This window comes from Sylvia atricapilla, chromosome 4, assembly GCF_009819655.1.
Source record: "Sylvia atricapilla isolate bSylAtr1 chromosome 4, bSylAtr1.pri, whole genome shotgun sequence".
Classification (NCBI taxonomy): Eukaryota; Metazoa; Chordata; class Aves; order Passeriformes; family Sylviidae; genus Sylvia; species Sylvia atricapilla.
In genome coordinates this window covers 66,296,649-66,321,525 of record NC_089143.1, presented here as the reverse complement: position 1 = coordinate 66,321,525, position 24,877 = coordinate 66,296,649, and the positions used below count along the sequence as shown (strand labels likewise).

The 24,877-nt window shown below is 41.4% G+C and overlaps 2 protein-coding genes across 3 annotated transcripts; one reads left to right on the top strand and one right to left on the bottom strand.

Annotated features, from left to right (window-relative positions):
- Nucleotides 1-1,234: 1,234 nt before the first annotated feature.
- Nucleotides 1,235-13,820, top strand: PLK4 (polo like kinase 4). The gene is made up of 16 exons (XM_066318172.1): nucleotides 1,235-1,351; nucleotides 1,797-1,892; nucleotides 2,345-2,440; nucleotides 2,536-2,650; nucleotides 3,493-4,525; nucleotides 6,033-6,133; nucleotides 7,385-7,752; nucleotides 8,392-8,496; nucleotides 8,866-8,968; nucleotides 9,416-9,565; nucleotides 9,944-10,074; nucleotides 10,459-10,550; nucleotides 10,775-10,913; nucleotides 11,714-11,854; nucleotides 12,749-12,855; nucleotides 13,227-13,820. The coding sequence occupies exons 1-16, from the start codon at nucleotides 1,322-1,324 to the stop codon at nucleotides 13,324-13,326; spliced, it is 2,907 nt and encodes a 968-aa protein (XP_066174269.1). The 5' UTR covers nucleotides 1,235-1,321; the 3' UTR covers nucleotides 13,327-13,820.
- Nucleotides 13,817-24,540, bottom strand: MFSD8 (major facilitator superfamily domain containing 8). Of its 2 annotated transcripts, none has more exons than XM_066318173.1 (12): nucleotides 24,401-24,540; nucleotides 23,250-23,335; nucleotides 22,220-22,263; nucleotides 20,956-21,196; nucleotides 20,529-20,642; nucleotides 19,773-19,917; nucleotides 19,100-19,158; nucleotides 18,414-18,522; nucleotides 17,317-17,451; nucleotides 16,854-16,957; nucleotides 16,496-16,755; nucleotides 13,817-15,783 (listed from the first exon to the last, which is right to left on the bottom strand). In XM_066318173.1, exons 1-12 carry the CDS (start codon nucleotides 24,502-24,504, stop codon nucleotides 15,568-15,570), a joined length of 1,617 nt encoding a protein of 538 aa, XP_066174270.1. In that variant the 5' UTR covers nucleotides 24,505-24,540; the 3' UTR covers nucleotides 13,817-15,567. The 2 variants fall into 2 exon arrangements, with proteins under 2 accessions (XP_066174270.1, XP_066174271.1); XM_066318174.1 differs by lacking the exon at nucleotides 24,401-24,540 and adding an exon at nucleotides 24,003-24,118.
- Between the last annotated feature and the right edge of the window lie 337 nt (nucleotides 24,541-24,877).

The following is a 24,877-nucleotide window of genomic DNA, read 5'->3' as shown; positions in this document are numbered from 1 at the left end:
AAAAAACCATGACATACGTCTAAAAGCATTGTCCCTCAGATCAGTACTGGGGTCAATACTGTTCAACATCTTGGTTGGTGACATGGGCAGTGGGATCAAGTGCAGCCTCAGCAAATTTGCTGACAGCTCCAAGCTGTTGGAGCACTCGACTCGCTGGAGGGAAGTGATGCCACCCTGAGGGACCTTGACAGGCTGAGGGTGGGCTGAGCAAACCTCACACAGTCCACCAAAGCCAAGTGCCAGGTCCTACACCTGGGTCGTGGCAACCCCAGGCTGGGCAGAGAAGTGACCGAGAGCAGCCCTGCAGAGAAATGGGGGTGATGATTGATAAAAAATTCAGCATGAGCTGGCAGTGAGCCCTCAGGGCCCAGAAAGCCAAGGGAATCCTGGGCTGCATCCAAAGGAGCATGGCCAGCAGGTCACGGGAGGTGATTCTTTCCCTCTGCCCTGGTGAGACCCCACCTGGAGGGCTGCTAATAGTTCTGGTGTCCCTGGTGTGAGGACACAGAACTGCTGGAGCCAGCGCAGAGGAGGGCCATAAGGCTGGCGAGGAGGGGAGCACTGCCCTGTGAGGCCAGGCTGAGACAGCCGGGATTGCTCAGCCCACAGCACACTGAGCCGGGAGCTCAGAGCAACCTTCCAGTGTGTGAAGGGAGCCAGTAAGGAACGGGGATAGCGACTCTTCATCGGAACTGTAGCGATGGGACAAGTACTGCATACACATTGAAAGCAGGGAAATATATTCGATATTAGGGAAAAAAGATTACTGTGAGAGCGCTGAGACACCGCGACAGGCTGCCCAGGGAGGTTGCGGACTCCCCATTACGAGCAGTATTCAAAGCCAGGTGGGGTAAGGCCCCATGTAACTGGACCGAGGGGTGTGTGCCTGCCCCCGGCAGCGGGATTCGGGACCGGATGATCCCCAGGACACCCCTCAGTATTCCAGGGCTCTCCCAGCCTGGGACACGGCGGGCTGAGGAGACCCGCGCGCGCCGCGCCGCTCCCGCGCTCCCCTCAGAGCGCACGCGCGGTAACGGCTGCCCGGCCCCGCCCCCCGCCCGCCCGCCCGCGAGGGCAGCGCGCGCGCCGCGGCGCGACGCGATTGCGTCAGACGCAGCCTCGTCCCGCGGCAGGGCGGGGCCCGGGGATAACGGCGCGACTTTTCAAAATGTCGGCGGGGGGGGCGCCGAGCGGCCGCCCCCGGGCCCGGGAGCGAGCGGCGCTGCGCCGGGGCGGGCGGCCCGGGGCGCCCTAATGGGCAACCGCGGCCCGGGGCCTCGGCACGACCGGTAGCGGGACCCGAGGGAGAGCGGTCGGCGCCATGGCGACCTGCATCGGCGAGAGGATAGAGGTGCGGCGCGCAGCCCCGCCCGTCGGGGCCGCGGGGCGCGGAGGGGCCGGGCGCGGGCTCGTCCCGCTCCCGGCGGGTGTTTGTGGGAGCGCGATTCCTCCGCGCCTTGGCCCCGCGCCCACGTGTTTGCGGGGAGCGGCCGCTGCCATGGCAGCCGGGGGCGGTGTGTCCCGCGGCCCGGGAGCGGCGGCGGGAAGGCGGCCCGGGCAGGCCGGCGCCGCTGCGCTGCCGGCAGGAGCATGCAGCGGGGGTGGCTGTGCGGCCCTGCCGGGCCCCGCCGCCGTGCCCCGGAGAGCTCCCTGCAGGTACCGCCCCGGGGTTTGCCCGCGCCTCGGCCGTGTGCGGGCTCCCCAGCTCTGGTGGAGGGTCCGCCTCGGGAGAGGCGCTGTGCGAAGCCCGGCTGACAAAGCCCCGGCCTAACGAGGGTGGTTTGTTCATCCTGCAGGATTTCAAGGTGGGCAACCTCCTGGGGAAGGGCTCCTTCGCAGGGGTCTACAGAGCAGTATCCCTGAAAACCGGCCTGGAAGTGGCCATCAAAATGGTAAGGCAGCCGGCCGAGGAGGTATCTGTGTCCCTAGAGACGAAATGCAGGGTTGCAACAGGTTGGGGTTACGCGGTTGGGCGCTGATGTTTGAGGTGAATGTTTGTACATTACGGACATTAAAATTGCGGCTCGATCCTCAAAGATGCTCCGCAACCAAACAGACTTCCTAATTAATAGAAATGCTTTTTAGTGCTGACTATATTTAGCCTATCTGCATAGCAAAATCAGATTTAAGTTTCTCTGCTTAAATATTTCAGAAAAAAATAATAAATGTTAGTCTTGATAATGTTAACACTTGACTGCTTTCAGTTGTCTCCCTCCAATTATCTATTATACTTGTTCATTAAAAGGGTATATTAAGTTAAGCTATGTGAAAACGTGCTTATGCTGAAATATTGCCAGGCAAACATGCACTGACCATCTTAAGTTATGCTGTGATCCACTTACAGATAGATAAAAAAGCCATGCACAAAGTTGGAATGGTACAGAGGGTTCAGAATGAGGTGAAAATACATTGTCAGCTAAAGCATCCATCTATACTTGAGGTAAGAACCATGGGGTTTCTAGAGAGGGCTGTATATGTGACTTCCTCCATAGTCTACAAAATGGGATTTCTTTTTTTCCTTGTTTTATGTTCCAGCTTTATAACTATTTTGAAGACAGCAACTACGTCTATCTGATACTTGAGATATGTCACAATGGTGAAATGAGCAGATACATAAAGAACAGAAAGAAACCCTTTTCAGAGGATGAAGGTGAGCTTTCCTTGGTCTGTGGAACCCTCTGCATTAATGTTTTGGCTCACTCAATAAATGTTTAATTTTAGAGGAAGAATATTCAAAGCTGCCATCACAGTTTCTATCCTTTAAAATCTTGTGTAAGTGATATTCTAGAGATTATTATTGTTCATATATTCACTTGCATTTCTATATACATTTGTTTCTGTTCGTGCTATTTGGAGTATAAAAAGATGGTGGTCTTAGAAGGCAGAGACAGATAGAAGGTAGAGCTTACCTTTGTAATTAGAATTGTGTTGAAATGCAGGTCAAGACTGGGAAGAGGAAAGAAGAACAGGAAAACTGGCAACTTCCACCTTTACTGCTTCCAGACTCACCTCACTGCTCACCTCTTGCTCAGTTCTTCCAGCTCACCTGCTTCTCTATCAGTTTCTCATTTAATTCCATGATACTGCTACAGATAGGGATTTTTTGGGACCCAGGCCACAGGACTGCATTAATGGGGTACTGCTATACAGGTGTCATTAGCTTAACTTGTATCTGTGTCCAAAAGTGATGAGCAACTTAGCTTTAATTCTTAAGAACCTGATTTTAGAAAGTTTGGGCCAATTGAGAATATTTCCAGTCCCATTTCCTGTTTTCTATAAGTTTTCATGTTTTAGAACAAAGCTGTGCCATTTTGCTTAAAGTGGAAAGGAGAAAGGTAATTCCAGTTTCACTAGTCTGACACCTTAACAGCCTTGTAACATTCTTTTATTAAAAATAAGAAAAAAAAAGAGAAGCAAGATGAATAGGAGTCTTAAAGCTGAGTTATCTTCAGAGCTGTGATTTCAAATCAACATCTGGTTTTGCTTTGACAGCGCGACACTTCTTGCACCAGATCATCACAGGTATGCTGTACCTCCATTCCCATGGAATACTGCACCGGGACCTCACCCTGTCCAATATCCTCCTCACCAATAACATGAATGTGAAGATTGCTGACTTTGGGCTGGCCACTCAGCTGAAGATGCCTCACGAGAAGCATTACACCATGTGCGGGACTCCCAATTACATTTCCCCGGAGATAGCCACGAGGAGCCCGCACGGGCTGGAGTCGGACGTGTGGTCTCTGGGCTGCATGTTCTACACTCTGCTCATTGGGAAGCCGCCTTTTGACACGGACACGGTGAGGAACACGCTGAATAAAGTGGTGCTGGCGGACTATGAAATGCCAGCCTTCCTGTCGAGAGAGGCGCAGGACCTCATTCACAGGTTACTGCGCAAAAACCCCGCAGATCGCCTCAGTCTGTCCTCAGTCTTGGATCATCCTTTTATGGCCAGGGCTAGCTCTGCACGGAGCAGAGATTTGGGAACCTCAGAAGATTCCATGGACAGTGGAAATGCCACCATCTCTACAACCTTCACAGGCTCTTCCAGCATCAGCACCAGCGGTTGCTTGAAGGAAAAGAAGAAGCTGTTAGTTGGCCAGCCGCTCCCGAATAAAATTACTTTTTTTCCTACCAACAAGAATTCCAGTAATAATTCCTCGGGAGACGGGAGCGGTTCTTTCCGACAGTGGGGAATCCAGGGAAAGGAAATGGGCCTGAGTGGCAGGGGAAGAACTGCTCAGGCTGGTGAGGAGAGGCCACATTCCCGCTACCTCCGAAGAGCCCACTCCTCTGACAGGTCTGGCACGTCCCACAGCCACACTCAGGGCATATCCAACATCGTGGATCGATGTCACTCCTTGGAAGTGCTTTCCAAGCCTAAAATAGGAACAAGAGAAAACACTGAATACTTTTCACCTGGCAACAGCTATGCTGATATAGGAGAAATATTTAAGGAGAAGACTTCTAGTACTTCTGGCTCTTTTGAAGAGCAGATATCTCCACCTGTAAAAGATCAACCACAGTAAGAATCAGTTTTTTATTCAGATGAAATTTACAGCTGCGTCATTGTCTTCTTTCCACTTGCAGCAAGTTGATTGTTTCTTTCCCCACAGTAATTGTAGTAGAGAGCTTTGCTAATTGTTCTTTGTAGAAGAGACAGATGAAGGAAGAAGGCATTCAAAGTGCAATTTTCAACATTTTTACTTGCTGATCTCTTGAGGAGACTTTTTTCTTACGCTTAGAGAGGATAAAACAAAAATTTAGTAAAGATTAGGCAGAGATTATAAAAGATTATGAAGGTGGTGTACCAGAAAGGAAAATGTCAATCATAGATCATTATCTGAAATTGAGTTCTGTACTTATTTTTAGCTTCTTTGTGAAAACCTTGACTTCTTTCTATAGGCCTTACATGAGAAGAATATCAAAAAAATTGTCTTGTGTTAGTTCCTGCATTTCTCTCCACATTAAGAACTGGCATAATTTCCTATATTTTCTCTTTGCAAATAAGTTCAAGGAAAAGACAAAGAAGCACTTCTCCCTGTAAAACAAGTAAATGGAGTAAGAAGATTTTCTTGACTGTTCTCAAGAAATTTGACATAAGCAAAGTTCAGTGCTGTTGTGCATTGTTTCTAGTTTGAGAAACGTTTGATGAATCAAAAATTTATGCAAATGTTACCATAATGTTTTCTCATTCATAAAGCCATGCTGAATGTAAACATGAGAGAATATTAATGTGAGGGGGATTAACTTAATGGTTACATCTTTTTTGACACAGTTGATTCCAGGAAAGCCTCTTAGACCTGTAGTTAGCTTGCACAGCAATCTTAAATGCAAGGTCCTCAGACTTGTTTTAGATGGTTTAAATTCTGTGGTTTTAGGGTGGTTTTCTTAAGTGAGCCCTTACCAATGGTGAAGTAGTTATCACCACAAGAAAGTGCAGACAGGTTCAGGCTATATTCTGTGAGATTAAAAACCTCACAGGAGTTTAGTGTGAGTTTACAACAGATCAGTGACTCTGCAGTAACTGGTTTTGTGTGTGTATTTATCCTTCAACACGTGGATTATATCTTGAGTTCACCTGTGGCTACATATATATCATCATCATATAAAAAGCTGCTAAAAAAGCTATATAATTTTTGGGATTGACTGTATTTTATATCAATTCAAATTATTTTGGGTGGTAGGCTTGGCATCTTTCAGCTGCCTGTTTGTTATGCTGAGATACATGGGGGTGTCAAGGCTGTCATGTCATCACTGGGTCTTCTCCAAGGCTGGGAATTCAGAGCCAGATGTGAGAACAGCTACTGCTGGCAGCATTATCATAACTTTTCATTCCATCTGGAAACTATTTTATTTTCCTATTCTTGACCCCATGAGAAAGAAGTATGTCCTGTGCTGTCTAGAGCTACAAAATGCCACCTGCGTTTCCTAAATGTATTAAGTGGTTTCTTCAGCTGTAGCATTATAACTTTTGTTGTGCAAGTGTCTTTGCTGCAACCTTGATTATGTGTGTAACTTTTATTTTGTAGCTCAAATTATCTGTGCCCAGTGAAGCCTCAGGTTGGTTTGTTAGAGCAGAAGTCCCAGGCTGAGACGATGCAGCAGTGGCTTGGAAGCATGCAAACAAATGGTGTGTTACTCATCACTTGTGTGTTTTTGCACTCAAGTTAGTGACTTGTAATAGTTTCAGTGGGATTTTCTATTCCTTTTAATTTTTTTGTACATTGAATTTGAATACATAGTTTCCTAAAACAAGCTTGTGATTTTCTACTGCTATCTTATAAAAGAAACCCAAAACCAAAGAGAAAACCAGAATTTTAGACCCTGACATAACTACTCAGTTGTGTAAATGTCTCAGTGTAAATATATGAGACAATATTAACAGGTGACTTGATAGCCCTGTTAATTTATTTGTGCAAATAGAACTCAATAAGAGGAGATGGGACCTCAATGAATGAGAAAGATAATAAGGCTGCAGAAGGATGGGTGGAGGAAAGGACAAAGACACAGAAGGGAAGGAGGTGTTCTTTGTTGTGCATCATATTACATCATTTGCAAATAATGTAATTTAATCGTAAGAATAAACATAAATCCATTCTGGCCTTTTTGGAGGTGTTGATATTACTGGTCTCCTTCCCTTCCTGTCTACAGGGAATTGGAATCAGAGAACATATGGTCTGAATAATCCTTTTTAATTTTTGGTCCCTTCTCAACTGTTCAGCCACACAGCAGAAGGAGCACAATAGTGATGTGTGTGAGGTGAAAGTTGATCAAGGGCTTAAATATCAAAACTAGGGAAGGAGTTATAGGAAGGTTAAATATAAAAACAAATGTTTAAATGAAATAAATACAAGAATTTTAAAAATAAAGCAAGGGATTTGGAATATGCATATAACATTTGAGTACTAAAATTTCTGGTAGATGGTAAAACACTAGGCAGATAAACGAGTGGTTATCTGGATGCCAGCTACTAGTAACAGTTATCTGAATGGTAAATAAGATATTTTTCAATAGATTAAACTAATTCTTGTGCAAGAAGAATTAGTAATCTATTTGATTGTAATCATTGTGTAATCTATTTGAAGTCTTTGTGTTTTGTTTATAAATTATTCTTAAAAATTATTTGATGTATAAAAACTGAAGACCATTCTAACTGAAATACAGGAACAGCTTATTTTAAGTAGCACTGGAATTTTGCTAGCACAGATATTGATGGTACTAAAGGGCCTGATGATTTGGACTGAGGATTAAAGAAATCCCATTGTTCCCTTAAATAAGCCTTCTAAGACAATCCCTTGAAAAGCTTTTAAAGCTATACTAGATATTTTTCCTTCTGCCTATGACTCTTTGAATCTCCAGTGTCCCTTTGTGGTGCTTTCAGTTCCTCTGAGACCACCTGCAGACCTGACTGGCAAGAGTAATGCATGTGGAGGTTTTCGGTACCATCTGGATGTGCAGCAGGATGCACCAAGAAATGCATGGAACACCTTAAAAGATATAAGGAATCATGATCCATCTGGGGACTGTCCACATTCTTTAAACCAGAGAAACCCAAAGAACTGCATCCCTGGAGTTGTCTGCAAAAATGAGAACATTCAATCAACATGTGGCCTTTGGTCAGCTCCAGAACAAAACCAGCCTTGGGGCCAAGAACCTTCAGCACAGCAGAAACCTACACTGCGGAGTGTTGTGTCACCTCTCACTGCTCACAGGCTGAAACCCATCAGGCAAAAAACCAAAAATGCAGTGGTGAGGATCAGGTCCAAAAATGAGAACAGTTGAAGTGCTTAATACAGTGTGACTGTCTCTTAAAAATCTTGGTAAAAAGAAAATCTTGGTAAAAAAAATCTTTTTCTTGGTAAAATAGAAACGTATGTCTTTAGGAAACTTAATCTAGAATAATTTAATTTAAAATCATATTAATAAGATGCATCTTGGTTTTTGTATAGAGAATGCTTAAAGCATAATAATAATATAATAGAACTTAATAACATATACAATAATTTGAACTAAGCAATAGTAAACAATAATTACTAAACATAACAATAATTTTGGACTAAAACACAGACAGGTCTGCTCTATTATTATTATGTTTTAAGTTAATAATAACTTGAAGCATAATAACAATAATAGAGCAGACCTGTTTGTGTTTGATTTGTCACTTAAGAAGCCTCACCCTCACTTACCAGGTGATACCCATCCTGAAGTGCTCTCTTTTACAAAAAATAGCACTAATAACAAAAGTTACTGTAAGAAGCCAGTTTGAAGTGCACTTTAGGAAAAAGAAAAGCATTTATTAAAGCATTTATGGGGGAAAAAAAAGTGGTATCTTAGCTTTTGTAGAAAGTAAAGGTCCTTTTGTTTAACTTTATATTTAATATAATTTAGGTGAGCATTCTTGATACTGGGGAAGTGTGTATGGAGTTTCTGAAAGAACACCGCTCACAGGAACTTGTGAAAGAAGTTCTCAGAATATCTTGTGATGGCAATGTTGTGAGTATATTTGTGATTTCTTCACTGGTTATAAAGTGCTTAGAGTTCATTCAGAGCTGTTTTTTTTTTGAAGTGATTGTCTTTTGGAATCCACTGTTTATATATGCACGGCTGTAAACTTTGTCCCTCCATAATAAAGCCATATAAATATAGGGAGCAAGCAATTATTTCAGAAAATTTGGACTTGATTTTTGGAATCGGTAAAGGATTGGTGAAAAAGCGCTGCTGTTAAATAGTTACTTAGAGGAATAGAGCTTTCATGGTGAATCATAGTAATTAATTAAAATGTGAGTTATTTCCATACCTGTTATAAGTGCAGAGTGCTGTAGTAAGTCGTAACCACACACAATTTTTGTTCCCTTTTTGTAGATTGCAGTTTATCATCCAAATGAAGGAAGAGGTTTCCTTCTTGATGACAGACCTCCTGCTCTTCCTGAAGGCATCTGCACATATAATTTTGACAACTTGCCAGGTAACCTGAAATTTATTTTAAAATTATGATGATCAATGTGATATTTTAAGTGAATCTTTTGACTTTATAGCTTTTATCTATTACTTTTCAGATAACTCTGAAGTAAAACTCCTTTCAGAATTAGATTCAAATTACAGTTTAACTGGAAAATGTTTTGAAACTTGAGAAGGAAGTGTAACCCACAGGTTTTGATTCCTTTTATATGGAAGCTTAAAGGATTCTCCCCTTTACATTGTAGCGTACTAAAATTAAAGCTCTTGTCTTTTCCTCATTCATACTGGGAGCTGTTGGTGGAAATAAGTCAGTTTCTTTAAACACACCTCTCAGGAACTTAAGTATTACTCACAACCTTCAGCTATCAAATAGATAATTTAAATTACTTCTCTTCAAGCTGGTGCACAGTGTTAGAATCTGCTAAATTCTAATTTTTTTTATTTTCCTTTTTAGAAAAGTACTGGAAAAAATACCAGTATGCAGCTAAGTTTGTGCAGTTGGTGAGAACAAAAACTCCCAAAGTGACGTTTTATACAAGATACGCCAAGTGCATGTTGATGGAAAATTCACCCCCTGCAGATGTTGAAATTTGCTTTTATGATGGTATGTATTCATTTTTGCAGTTATGCAAATAGGTAAGTCATGATTTTAGGGTTGCACTAAAATATTGCCTAACACTAAACAAGCACCACTCCAGTTTGAAGAAAATATTGCACTATAAGCAGTTTTTTGGACACTCACTCTGCCTTTATTCTAGCACTTGTAGATCAGTAGATTATTTAATTCCTTACTGATGCCTTCTTCAGGAAGTACATGTTGCAAAAGTGTTATTTAAGTTATACTTTGATTTTATTCATGAGCTCTTCTTTACATCTACCTGTTATAGTTAACCTGCTTAGTAAGAGGCATGTCCCTGCTCCAAGTCTTCCATGGTTAACTTATTTCATACAGCTCACACTGAGTGTTCACATTTTCTTGCAGGAGCAAAGATTCATAAGACAGCTGGTATAACTCGTGTGATTGAAAAGTCAGGGAAATCCTTCACTTTGAAAGGAGAAAGTGAAGCAGGATTGAAGAAGGAAATCCAGGCTTATATGGATCATGCAAATGAGGTAAGGTGTTTTACAGAGACTTTTTCCAGTGCAAAGCAACTTCCTGAAAATTCAGCTTTCACAAATGTGCTTCCTGTGTTGCTTTGCATGTTTTTCATTACACTGTTAAGGAGGGAGGATGGTGGTTTTTGGAAGAGCAAATATCAGTAGAGGTCATGGTTACAATCCCTCCCAAGTGAGACTGAGAAGAAATTAGTACTGGTGTTGTAAAGCAGGTTTGCCTGTCTGGTGAAAGGATTAAACACAACAGATGAAGCTGCTTTATACAACTTGAAAAATTCACTACTGTTGAAATTTCCTTGTGTGGGCTCACTTGGCACACTAAACGTTTATGAAATAGTTACACAAGTCTCAATTTCCAACGTTAATAAATTCCTCTTTCAGGGACATCGTATATGCCTTGCACTGGAATGTGCTGTTTTGGAAGAAGAGAAAAGAAGTGGAAGTGCTCCATTTTTTCCAATAATTGTTGGAAGGTAATATCTTTCAGTTCAAAATACTGATGTCTTTGAATATTTATGTATTTATTGAATATTTATTGAATACTTAGGCATTTGAACTGAAAAACAGTTCTGCAGAAGACTCCTGCCATCAGGTGCTTTGGATGGTCCATGGTAAAATGAAGGAAGAGCTGTATCTCCTCACTTGTTTCTTTAACCCTTTTGGACAGACCTTTTCCCTATTTTTCTCATTCTTCCAGAAAACCTGGTAATACTGAATCACCACAGGCTGTAGCACCTCCACTGTTGGACAAGACAAATTATTCAAAAGAAGTTATGGCATTTGATAGAAGTAAAGCTGCCAGTTCTATTCCAGTTCAGACTCCAGCCTGTGCCCCTGTAAGTACACAAGGATGTAGCATGGAGACCAGTCTCCCCTATTGATGTTTTACTTGAATTAGTGGAATTGGATTTGCATGGGCATAGGCTTTTATTAGCCATTTGTGAGCATACTGACTAGAAATGTTAACTTTGATTTCAACTACCTTTTGGTCTCTGGATTTAAGAGCATCTAAAAAATGAGAAGACTCCAAAAGCTTACCACAAATGCCTCCTGGGAAGAGAGTTTTAAAATTGCTTACTTGTGTTAGACAACAGAGTTTTCAGTTTGAGAGCTCTGGTGCACTCTGTGCTCTATAACAAATGGTGTCACAAAGGGTATTGGCATTTGATGTTGTTCTGAAATAATCAAGTGTTGGTGTGTCTGTAAAACAAGGGTAAGTGAGAATATATGTGTAGCCAGTAAGGTTTTGTGAGCAATTTCATCTGGCTTGTTTAAAGGGCCCACCAAGCTTTGGTTCCTCATACAACTTCCTCAGCTGATGAATTACACTGGGGTCCTGGCACACTGAGTTCGTACTGTGAGCTTTGTTGAATATCCATCAATCTACATTTGGTTGATCTGCATCTGTTTGATTGTGTAGTTCGTGTCCCTAGGACAGAATCTGACCATTTCCACCTGGCTGAAGTGAGCTGACAACAGAAATTGGTGTCCCTGTGGGGTTTCTGTACTGTAAAGCTGTTAAATGAAGCATAGAGGCTAAATCTCTCTGTATACATGAACAGGTGGCAATTGACCACTACAGCCCATCAGGAGGATTAATGCCAAGGCTGTTAATTCTGTGCATCTCTGGTTTTAGGTGGTGTCCTATGAAAAGCCTACGTTTCTGACTAACACTGTTGAACAGACGTGCTCCTCTGTTCATCAAACGGAATGCAGTCCAAATTCAGCCCAACTTGTTAAATCTGTTTTTGTGAAAAACGTTGGTTGGGCTTCTCAGGTGAGAAATTAATAAAGGAGTCATGTCTATTCTTCCTACTAATTTGAGATGTGTTTTAAGTCATTATGTGAACTTTAAACTTGATTTGTGAGGAATCATTCAGTTGTGAATTACAGTAAGTCTAAAATTTGTATGCACAAAGACACTTTTAAATAAGTATCTCACATAAAAACCATGGTGAATTATGTAAGTGGAAGAAACCAAAATAATAGCATCGGTATCTCACTAACCGCAGTTTTCCTGTGGCTACTACTGCCTATTTCAGTGTCCTTTGTCATTTAAATGTTCCTGTAGTAAAAAAACTGAAACTGTTTAACTTCTCCGTTCACTAAGACAGAATCAAAGGTGTCATGACAAAGTTTTTAATACATATGTACCAGATCTGTACAAGGGAAATGCATCTTCCTCTACAACAGGAAAAGCTGTTCCCTTGCAAAGTCATTTTCCCCCTCTGCTTTTCTGTTGGATAAGCTTTAGGTTTAAAACATTGTTCTTGGCAATCCAGATAAAGTAAGCTTCCTGTCCTAACAGAAGTTCTCTTGATAGATATAATCTTTAACTTATGTATAGCTGTGAACTCTCACAAATGGGCCTCTTTTTACTGTTTGGCCCTTCATAGAATTTCTTTAGGTGTGGTTAAGCTAAACATAATTCTTTATTTATCTGACACTGACAGGGATAGCTAAAGCCAAACACCTGAAACCTGAGGAAGTCAGCATGAGACTACTTCCTCCAAAGTAATAGCCATACAATCTTTACCTTTAAAAGACTGACCAAAGTACCTAAGTCCTGTCAGCAATTTTGAAAAGCTTTTAGCTTCCATTACTAGAAAAGTTCTAAGTTTATAATTTTGTATTTCATCTGCTCAAACCACAATGTAACTTCTCTCATCAGCTGACCAGCGGAGCAGTATGGGTTCAGTTCAATGATGGATCCCAGCTGGTAGCCCAAGCAGGCGTCTCTTCCATCACTTACACTTCTCCAGATGGCCAGACAGCCAGGTGAGTCTGCCCCTGCCATAAAAACATCCAGGTAACTCAGCACCAGGCTGTTGTACATCAGGGAGCTGTTGATTTTGGTTTGTACATTATATACATCAGCACTGCCATCACTTCACAGTTGGTTAGCTTATGTTAGCCTATTAAATAAAGAGAAGCACCCATAGCTGAACTCTGGATAACAAATGAGTAAAACAAGATGGGAATGCATCTACTTGGTCTCCAGAGTACAGCTACTCTGTATATGCATGAATATGCACGGTATTAAAAACAGGGGGGTTGAGGAAAGTAGTATTTTGAAGTAACTATGCTGTCATGAAATAAAACAAATTATTTAAGCATCTCCATTTTTCTGTGCTGCTTTGCCACTCTAGGTATGGAGAAGATGATAAGTTGCCAGAATACATCAAAGAGAAGCTGCACTGTCTGTCTTCTATTCTTGTAATGTTTACCAATCCAGCTGGTCCTCACTGATTAAAGGAAATGCCACAAGAGCTTAATAAAAAACTCACTCACTGACTTCCCATCAGAGTGACTGATCTTACTCAGCTTATGCAGAGATTCTTACAAAATCTGGTAAAAAGTTAGGAAGGGGAGGGTCACTCTCTTTATGTGTAGCAAATTGTGTGTGAAGTATCATACAAAACATACTTTTCATTAAAGTGATGGATAAACTCGCTCAAGCAGAACTTTGAGGAACTTAGTTCTTGACTGCATTAAGTCTTTGGAAACAATCTGAATCTATTGTATTTTTTCTTACTCCACTGCTTACTCAGTGCCAACAATCAAGGAAAATGCATCTGTGCTGTTCAAGTATTTGTATTTGTAAATAACTTGTATTTTTATGTCTTACAAGTAATATATGTAAATATGTATATGTTTTATAACTGTTTTTATTTTTTTGTAGCAGCAGCTTAAAACTTCCCTGCACAAGCATGTTATACAAAAAAAAATAAATGCAGTGGTAATTGTCTGGATCTATTTATTTGTGTCATGGTCAAGTAATGTTTAAAGGAGAAAAGCTAATAACTTTAGGTAGTTTTACCTTGTTTTACAGTTGAGTAATATGTACAGCAACTGAAGTAGCATTAACTGTAGCTCTTCTCTTAAGCATTTGGCTTCAAGTTGTGCTAACAGTCCTGACAGTGCTTGTATCTGTACTTAAATACTCTATGGCTTCCTTATCAGGCAGGAAAAGGAAGTCCTTAAATGGACTGGGATCCAAAAGGGTACTGGAGGGGGGAGGATGAAGAGTTTCAGAGGAGCTGGTGCTGGCTGTGTGCAAGCACAGCTCAGCTGAACTAATTCAAGCCAGTTCTCCTTGTTCAACTACTGTTTAAAAGACAGAACTTGAGTTGCTTTGTCACGTCCAAATCAAGTAAGTCAGCTTGCAAATTAAGAATTTAGCACTAGGAACATCAAGAACCATATACAAGTAGCACTTACTATGAATTAGCTTATAAAAGTGAAGTCCTTTTTCACAACATTTAGTGACTGTACCAGGAATAAAACTTCTGTATCCCCTTCAGTCAGTATTGAAAAAAACATATTTTAATTCAGTAGTCTTAGTGTTTGCACAATTGAGTACATAGGAATACATAATCACATTTATTAAATTCAAATAGTAGAGATATTAGACAGCAGCCACAACTCTCATACTGGAGTTATTCCAGAGGGTTTTCTTCCCCAGTAGCATTAAAACAGCTTAACAAACCCGTACAGACAAGCTTAGGCCCCATTCTGAAGGAAAATTGCAGTCCCACTTTTTAAAATCAAGTCTGAATGACTAAAACATTGTAAATTCTTGTTTCTTGTACCCTAATATCAGAAAAAATAGAAGTCTGCAGATAATAGTGAACACCTAGCAGCCATTTTTCTCCTTTCACTTAATTCAACACTGCTCAGCACAGTGCATTCAATCTCACCAGCACAAAAGTGTAAACTATTGTGCTTAGGAGTTTTTTCCTTGTTAAGAAAACTGCGTATTTCAATGCTGCAGGTTATCCTTGCTAGAGAAAGGCATTCAGCAAAACAGTAGAGGAAAAATTGCACATTTGGGTCACTGGAGTTCAAGTAACAGCTGCTCAAACTGATTTTCAGTGGCTCTTGGTCAACCTAAAGACCAAAACCTCACATCAACTACCTGTGTGGAGGGCACCAACCTTCCTCTATGCTCCTGTCACCTGTCATTTGGATTCCTGGAGGAGATGTACCAGGCTCCAGAACCAGATGGCCTGTGTTAACCAGTGCTTACAAGCCAACAAAACCAACATCAGAAGGTTTGCTCAAGTAAGGGTGTCTTCACACAAAGTGCATGCAGCTCAACTAATCTTGTAGTTACAAAAGAGTTACTAATCCTGATTCACAGAATCAAGATAATATTTCTTTTACTTCTTTCTGGAAAGGATGCACATAACCTGTGACCTTCACAGCTGCACTCAGTGCACATGTACATGATATAAACTACACTGTCAAATGTGCCATTGTATTGCTCTAACCTGTGACATTCCTTCTGCTGCTAGAAAAGCAGGACACAAAAGCCAGCTGCAGCAGGGGTAACCACACACTGGGCTTTGACCAGGTTAAGTGTTCTGTCAATGTGTAAGTACAGGTCACAGCCAACAAGGTCAGTGGTTAGGTACTCCTCTTTCAAAAGCAGTAAGTATTACTTCTGCTTGGTTTTACTGTTTGGTTGGGTTTTTTTAAATATGTATTTTAACAAGTCTCTTCCTGCATCCTCCCATATCTGACAGAAAATGCAATTAGTCTCTTGTACACTATCTCCAAGAGTAAGAGAGAGACTACAACTACTCCACAGATCAAGCTGAATGCCCAGCGTGGCCCCAGGTGAGTGTAGATTTGGCTCACAAAAACAGGGCCAAGGATCCGTGCTCCACTTCCAGAGGCAGTCAGCCATCCCATGTAGACACCCTACAGCAGATCAAAAGCTTATGTCAGTGATACAGGCATTATTTAGCTTGCCCTTAATTCCAACCCATTAGCCTAACTAGGAAATTTAGAAGTATTTAAACAACCACTTATCTTCCTTAACTCATTAAGACACTGATTACTTTGTTTCCAAGAGTACTGCTCAGCCTCTCCAAGCTTTTGTTCCAAGGATCCACTCATAGGTACTCTTCTGCTTTCTAACGTTCTGGCTCAAAGCATGAAGTCTCTTTCACCAAAATATAACATGAAAAAAATGGGCAAAGGGATTTTTTTTTTCTGTTAAGCAATAATATAAGTTTGCTATAGTGTTTCACTACTAAAAATGCCCATACTGGAGGTCTAGTAGCATTTGTAGTCTTTATATAATAAACTTAGTAAAAAATATTATTTCATACTGGTATTCCACACCTGTAATTGGTAGTTACAAAAAGGACTCTGCCAGAACAGTAATGAATTTTTCACATTTTAAAATTTGCATAAATAGCACCAGCCTTGCTTTATAATTCCCCTACAGACTTGCCTTGGATTTTAAAAAAGATTGGAGCTCCTCAAAGTTCTCCTCTGCTTAAAACACTGTATTATTTGGCTGATGACAAAAGGAATTTTAGCTAACAGTTAAATATTGTCATTCTAATAAAGAGAGTGCAGGTCTTGCAGAGCAAATGAAATAAAACCATTGAGGGCTGGTGCTCACCTGAGGCTTTGGTCCTAGGACTTTTGAGTATAAAGTGTAGGACATGACATTACAAACAGGATAGCCCAGCCCTATGAGCACATCCGAGCTGATGTACTGGGCCAGGTAGATCCTGGGAGTGTTCAGGCACCAGGACTGTGTGACAGGGCAGCCCACGGGTTCTGCTGAGTGGTTGGATGGCAGCTGCAGCTCTGGCAAACTCCAGAAAGGTGCTAACATTTCACTGGGGGCTGTTCTGGGAATGGAGTTGTTCTTTATTTCTGTAAAAATGAATTATTCATATCATCAAGAACGAAAGTGTAATGAAAGGCTTTCAAAGGAACACTACAAAGGTGGCTTAGTAAGACTTGAACTATACCTTGCCACTGGATATTTGGTAGTTTCTTCCCCCAGGGCAGTAAAATAAAGAATCCAACCAAGACAACCAGTAAGCCTGCATGGAGTATGGCACGCTCACCAGTCCTAACAAACAATGAAATTGCAGTGAAATGCATCATTTAATTAATATAAAACTTGAATAGCTGCTCATAACATAGCCCATTAGTTTGTGGAAATGATATCTGACCAAAAAAAACACTGGCAAGAAAAGTTACAAAATCACAGTAATCTAAAACCAGCTTTTCTTCAGCAATTCAAGGGTAAAAGACAGTCAAATAAGAGGGTTATGTTAACACAATAAAGAACAATCACAACAATTAAGCTGTGCCAAAACTGGAAGTATTTCATTATCATAGTAAACCCAGACTCATTACCAAGTAAAAGACTTGCCATAAAGCTTTTCATATTTAGCCAACATAAGTCATAAAATCCCAAAAACTTACTTTTTGGATAGTGTTTTAACCACCATGAAAACAATAACTGATTCAATGCCAATGGCGCTAAGGATTATTCCATTATAAAAAACAGCTTCTTTCCTGGTCCAGGAATACATATCCATTGTCAGTGGAGTAGCTATACTGAAATGACAGAACAAAAATACAGTCAGCATTAAAAGCTTCTTCCATACATGAGTATCCATATATAAATCATCCCAAACATCAATGCACTACAGCAGCCACACTCTGAAGCATCATTCATCTGTTTTTGATAGTTCATGAAAAAACGGTGGAGTGAAAGCCAAGCTAGGGTAATAGGGACAGAAAAAAGTCAGACCCTGAGAGAACAAAAAAAATAAACTTTTGATACTGTTTAAGTTTTAGCGACCAACCAGTCTCTAAAAGCGTAGTTTTCGAAAAATAATGCAACTTACGACAGAGCCATATTGTAAAACAAATTTTAACTACATTAGAGCTCAAAAAACTTGCAGAATCAATCTGAAATCCTCAAACTATTTCCTAAGTAAAAAAAAAAAAAAAAAGAGCCTGAGAGAATGATGTAATGTTTTACTTTTTTTTTTATACACAGAGAATTTAGGAGTGAATAACATACCTCTTTAAGCTAAAAAAACCCCAGTCACTTAAAACAATGTATTTCAGAATACAACTGCATTAACTCTATCTAACAATTGTTTTAATCATTACTAAAATAAAAGATGCACTGAAGCTTTTGGACATAATCAGAATCATACTAAGACATCACACAAAACCAAAACAAAAAATATAGAACAAGATACTCAACTGAAAACATGTTTTCTCTGAAGACTTTAGGTAGCTCAAGTTAAGCCTTTTTTTTTTTTTTTAATACTTAAAAAGTTGAGGATATGGGTTTGCCTCCATTCAAAAGCTTTTCCATTTGTTTTCTATACCACAAACTGTACACATCTTTAGTTATTACTGACCTTTAATTCATTACTCTGTATCAGTACACATCAACCTGATTGCCTATGGTTTTGGACTTCTGCTTAGGAAGTCAGGAAGATGAGTGGAACAGAAAAGCCTCTATATGTCTGAATATTTTGAGAGCAAATAGACAAACTTACGTTTCAAAGACAGCAAACACAAAGAGGATGACAAAGAAGAGAATGTTCAGTGCTACCACAGCAACGTGGTCAATGCTTCCTTCTGTGTTCTGATCCAGAACATCACTTCCTGCAGCAACACAAAAGAATTACCTCAACTGCACACTGAGCTTTTTCTTATACCATCACAAATTACAAACAGGAATGATTCCTTAAGTCTTCTAAGTATTTAGCATGCAAGCTGGTGGGCAGCTGGGCAGTTATACTTTGACAGTCAAAGTATAAAATTTTTACATCAAAATAGTTGTTGAAATTTCAGTTCTGCTGGCAATTAGAGAAAATTATTTCCAAACTGGTTACATGTTTTCCCAGTGAGTCCCGAGTGACAGCAAAATAAGCAAACTTCTTGAAAATTCTGAACAATGGAAACCAAAACATTCTCTTCAAAGCTCAAAATTACACAGCAGAATTCTCAGGGTGAAAATATGGAAGGATCCATATTTTTTTTTTCTTGTTTTGCTACCAGCATTATGGACACAACATGACTAATGAAGCAATTTCTGGACCAGCTACAGAGAGATACAGCCTATTTTCCACACCAACTTCCCAGTGCATCAGACTTTAGAATACTTCTAAATGCTTCTATGCAATAAGAGAGTACTTCAAAATTATAATCACAGAATGAGTTTTCAAGGAAACACTGGTACCTTCTCCATCAGAATTGATACTTTTGTATTGCCGTCCCATGTCATCCACCCGATGCTCCCTAGAAATTTAGAACTGTTTTCATTAATACACATATTTATTTGATCTATTATTGAGTTAAGTTTCTATTAAAATAATTGTAAATGGTATCATCTATATGATAATTATTTGTAGCTCCATTAAACATTATCTACCAAGCTGACACCTGGCTGCAGTGAACACTAACCTATACAACAAAGGAAATATTCTAGTGGGAGAATATCATGTATCCATATGCATCTGCACCAATGGGATAATGAATAAAAATCCTCCCTGAGATTCTTAAAGGAAAAACAGTGAGATCCCTACAGGCAAACCAACCTTATTTCTCCTTGCAGAAAAAACACGGACAGCAACTACCAACATTAAAACTACATCAAGCCTAATAGTCTAATAGCTTCAACTTTTTAAATCAGTTTACATTCTAACCATAACATCACCAAGATTCATTTATGAGCATCAGAAAAATAAAGGTATTAAAGAAGGTAGAAATACTGAAAAAATAAATAACAACTTACAGTTTTAGCATTCCAGATTTCAGGTTTATTACCCCTCCTGCTGAGCGGCATATTATTTGCTACAAGTCACCCATAAAAACAAGGTAGGGTATTTATAATTTTTTTTTTACTTAATTACCTGAATATGGCAAAGATGAGAATGATATTAATAACCCCTAAGAGAGCTCCAAATAAAACTGGTGTTGTGTACATATTCAGCTGAAGACAAAGGAATTTCCACGTTACTCCTTCTTCTCCAATAAGTGTAAAACATGTCTGAAAAACTTAAAAACATCGATGTACTGTGAAAATCTCGAGAACCATTAAAAAAACATTAGAACGCATAAGAAAAGTTGTTCTAATTGCCAAGCAAAATTTAAGTATTATACCTGTGAAATCTTTTACATTTTGAGAATTCTACTCTAAATAAACAAAATGGATACCAGTGGGATCTTGGCTAGCCAGGAAAGTACTTGATTACATAAAATATACAGTATAAACAGCATCATGACACTTATGGAACTGAATTCTGAGTGCACCAATAGTTAATTTTCTTGGCAGACAGACAATTTACTCTTCTTTTCCTTCTTGCTCCTACATGGAAAACCTTGGTCCTGAGACTGGATTATCCCTCGTGCTAAGGGCAAACTAGAGAGTAAAGATGCAGAGGGAGAGTGTTTAAATTAAATTTTCAATTGGTGCAGAGCAATTGCACAAGAATGTTTCATTTATACTGGCTTACAGAAGTACAGATGAGTGGACCCCATTTATTCAATTGTGACATTATTGACAAACTAAGCCTTAAAACCCCCTGCATACAGCTGATGAGGATTCCTGCTTCCAATGCCCAGTGTCAACCTGACAAGAGAAGTGAGGAAAGAAGCTTTTGCTTTACCTGGCCCTAATATGAAGCCAACTGCTTGGCAGGCACTGGTATTGGCCATGGCACTCGTTCTTTCTGTCAGAGAAGTGGCACCCGCAATATACGATCGAACTACAGCCACATTTCCTGCAAAAAACCCCAAAACCAAGCAAGTGTTCAGGTAAATATCAAGTTCACCTTGTTAAACTGTTGAGTGACATTTATTTTAGGCGTTTGCTTCTTATTTTGCAAGATAACAAAAGCCAGCACTCGCCCCAGTATTTTTACACAACAGCCCAATTACACAATTTTGTTACAAACCACTACGGGCCAACCCTTTGTTAAATATTAAATTATCATTCACATAATGGTAAATCTGGTATTAAAACACTATGTTAACCACCTTACACGAGACACAGAATGTAACAATGTCCAGAAATGGGAATGCTGCTGTGCTTACCTGCTCCAAACCCCACGAGAGCACGGGCAGTCAGCATGTAGTACTTGTTGTGGGAATGGGGCACGTGGACATAGGCATAGAGACAATTAGCAGCTACTGAAATAGCGGTGGAAATGACCAGAGGTTCTCTCCTGGGCCTGTAGTTGGACCACAAGCCAAAGAGGGGAGAGGCGACCATTTGGCCAATGCTGTATGAAGCTATGATCCAGCCCAGGAAGCTCGCATCCGCTGTCGGATCAATCTGCAGGAACACACGAGTCAGCTCTGTGGGTAAAGCACTGGAGTGTTTTTTATTATCACTAACACCCTTTTACAATGAGGACCTGGGACACCAAGGACTCTGTACTGTAATGCTTTGGCTGGGGTAATAAACCTTGGCTCACTCTCAGCAATGCACCAAGCCAATACAATCTGCTTGGCTTCCAAGCCTGGGGATGGCTCACTTGCAGCAAACTCCAGGAGCTTTTGTGGAGCTGTGTTCTGGGCTAGAGACAGAACCTCAGCAGCATGGCAGGCACTTTCCATGCCAGCAGCAAGGAGTCACTTCCATTGTCTCTGCACACGCCTGAATCTGTCCTGATTTACAAGGCTGGTCATGCATTTTCTTGTCTTCTGCAAGAATTCAGCATCAGCCCCACTTTCAGTGACACCTCTAGGTCCCTGCCCAGGTTATATTCTTCCAAATTCGCATTGGAAACTGCCTTCTGCAGTTCCAGGGGCACTAAAATCCTAGCACAGATTAAAATGAAGTTTTAGGGACTTTTGTGCTGCTTTTAAGATCACAAGTAAGAGGTGAAAAAACCCCAAAGAAACTAAAATCACTGTACAGGAACAAAGGCAATCCTCTGTTAGGAGTATAAAGATGTATGTGCAATAATGTGACATTTACAGAGTCACTTCTACCTCCAGTTTCCCCCTTCTTTTTTTTTTTTTTTTCCCCAAAGCACAGACAAGTCTTGTCTACTATGTTTTCATAACAAGACTTCTATTGATTTACTCTCCAAGAAATCATGGGATTAGAAACCCAAACATTTCTGGATTACGATGTACCTTTATCAACTCAGGAAAAAAACTGACAGATTTTGCAAGAAATAATAAAAGCTGTCTAAGTGGATGGCAGAACAAAAAAAGGGCTTCTCTTAAAGCCACACACCTCCCTCAACTTTTTCTCTTCCTAAATAAAATGCCAGGTTTTGTATCACCTTCTTTCTGAGCAGAAGTTTTCTGTTCTTAATTATTTTAAAAAAACCCCGTATTTACAAACCTTTTGGAGATACGGCCACACAGACATAATTACAATTGAGAAACCTGTAACACAGTAAAAACTGGAGTTATTTTATTTGCCATTTTTATCAGTTATTTTCTTTCCTGAAACACATTACAAGTTCATTCTTCTGCCTCTAAATGTGTTCTAGTATAAACCTGTGTATTTCCTGCTTTTTTAAAGGCATGGTAGTTCCTCCTAACCGGAGGAACTATTTTCAAAAGATCACTTTATAGGTGCATACACACTAAACAAAAAAACTCCTATCTTGTCCTCCCAGTGGAAAGACAACAAGGTCTCCAAAGTAAAAACAATTTCTTGACATACTGACATATCTATACTCATTTGCCAAACAGATTTTAATTCCTAAAAAAAAAAAAAAAAAGAAAAAAAAAAAAAGAAAAAAAAAAGTTACTAAAGTATCTTAGCAACTGCAAGATAATTTCCAGACCCACAGAAAGTCATCACAGGTCAAAATTCAACAACATTCTTGTTTCTGAAGGGAGTTATTTAGGAATAAAATTTCAATTTGTCCTGCAATGGAGATGCAAAGTCCAGTAGGAGAAAACAGGTTTTGATACATATTTCGAAAGAGACAGCACACAGTCCCATAAAGATCTTACCTCCTAAGAACTCCACGTTATTCCTGTTTTCATTCCCTAGAAGTTTCACTCTGGATGATAAAAGTGCAACCTTTGTTTTGTTCAGTTCTGAGCAATACCCTTACCTTGCCACTACCTTCTGCCACTTGCAAACTATTAGTGGGAATAGTTTAACCCACAGACGTATGTAACACATCACTTTGTATAAACCCAGCTTTATTACTTATCTCATTAGATGTAACTTTCTGTTTGATTTGCTAGATTCACATATTCTCTTCTGAGGAATCAAACAAATGCAGCACCTCTTTTGAGGTTAGAACAGCAGCACTAAAGAAGCTCTGTAGTTGGAATTTAGAAAGCCCTGTCATTTTCAAACCAAAGTATATTAATTAAACAAGCAACATCGGATTCCACGTGTATTTACTCACCTACACTACTGAGAAACATGGTCAGGTACATGATCCAGATGGATCTCCACCTGCTCTTATAATGTTCCTGCGTTTCCACAACATCCCTGCGTTTACAACAAAAAGCAAGAGAGAGAAAGAAATCATTAACAGATCCTCTTCCAGTTGCTCTCACATGCCACTGAAAACATTTTTCACCAAGCTCTCAATGCAGTTGTGTAACTGGTTAAGCAGAAGTGGATTTCCGCTCAGCAAAGACTATAAAGAATTTATTTTTCGCTGGAAAAATACTAGATTGGCAAATCAAACAAAATAACAAAAATGCTATCACACCTCAGATGTCACACAGGGAGATCTTGATCAACGGAGGTCTTCAATTCTACAAACTTTTTATATAGAATCATATAAAAGCTTGGAGAATCTAATGATTCATATAAAAACTTTGGAGAATTACAGATCATATAAAAGCTTTAAAAAGTGGGTGTTACACCATAAACCCCCAGACATTTCCTCACAGTTGTCAGCTGAAAAGAACCATAAACCTGGGCAACTCTTAACTTGACTGAGAGCTACAGCCAGTCTGTTCTTATGATGAGAAAATAACAAGATACAGTGTGTAAAAGATATTACTGTAGATTGCAAGGACTTAAAAAAAATAAAATAGAAGTTACAAACCAAGTTGCAAAGTAACCTCTATTCAGATGATGTAGACTCAGGTTACAGCTATATAGATGCCTAAACATAGTTTATAAAGGCTCTGTATGCAAGTCGTACCTAGACTTAGACATATCTGCGATTTTAAGTTCAAGACACTTGTTCTGCTGTCGGAGGAAAAAACCTCAAGAGACGAACAGCTGCCCACACATGAAGGCTGCTACAAACACGCAGACTTCTGCCCCACACCGGTCCTGTCCGGCGTTCTGCAGGACCTTCCCGAGCCACTGAGGTTTGTGTATTCCCACAGAGGGAAGCAGCCCCCGGCCCGCTCCCGCGGCCGGGCCCGGGGCGGACGGAGGCCGGGGCTCGGGCTCCGGGGCGCTGCGGCCGGCGGCTGAGGGCAGCGGCAGGCTCGGGCTCCCGGAGCGGGGCGGCCACCGAGCCGGCAGCCCCGGGCGGCTCCTCGCCTCACCCGCGGCGGCGGCGCCCCGCCTCCCGGCGGCACCAGCCCCTACCTGCTGTCTTCCTCCTCGCCCTCATCCGCCGCAGCCCCTGCGGACCCCAGCAGGGGCTCGTGTCCCTCGGGACGCGCCTCCGGAGCGGAGCCCGCGGCCGCCATGGCCCCGCAGCGCCGGGCCCCGCCCGCGCCCGCCTCAGGCCCGCCGCCAGGGGGCGCCCGAGCGCGCACCGCCGCCTGATCGCCGCTGGGGGGCGCTGCCTGCCGGGGCCGAGCGGCGCGCGGGGGGCGGGGCGGGGCACGCGGGGCTGAGGGGGCGGGGCACGGCACGCGGGGCTGAGGGGGCGGGGCACGCGGGGCTGAGGGGGCGGGGCTGGCGGGGCTGAGGGGGCGGGGCTGGCGGGCCTGAGGGGGCGGGGCCCGCGGGGCTGAGGGGGCGGGGCTGGCGGGGCTGAGGGGGCGGGGCTGGCGGGGCGGGGCACGCGGGGCTGAGCGGGCGGGGCTGGCGGGGCTGAGGGGGCGGGGCCCGCGGGGC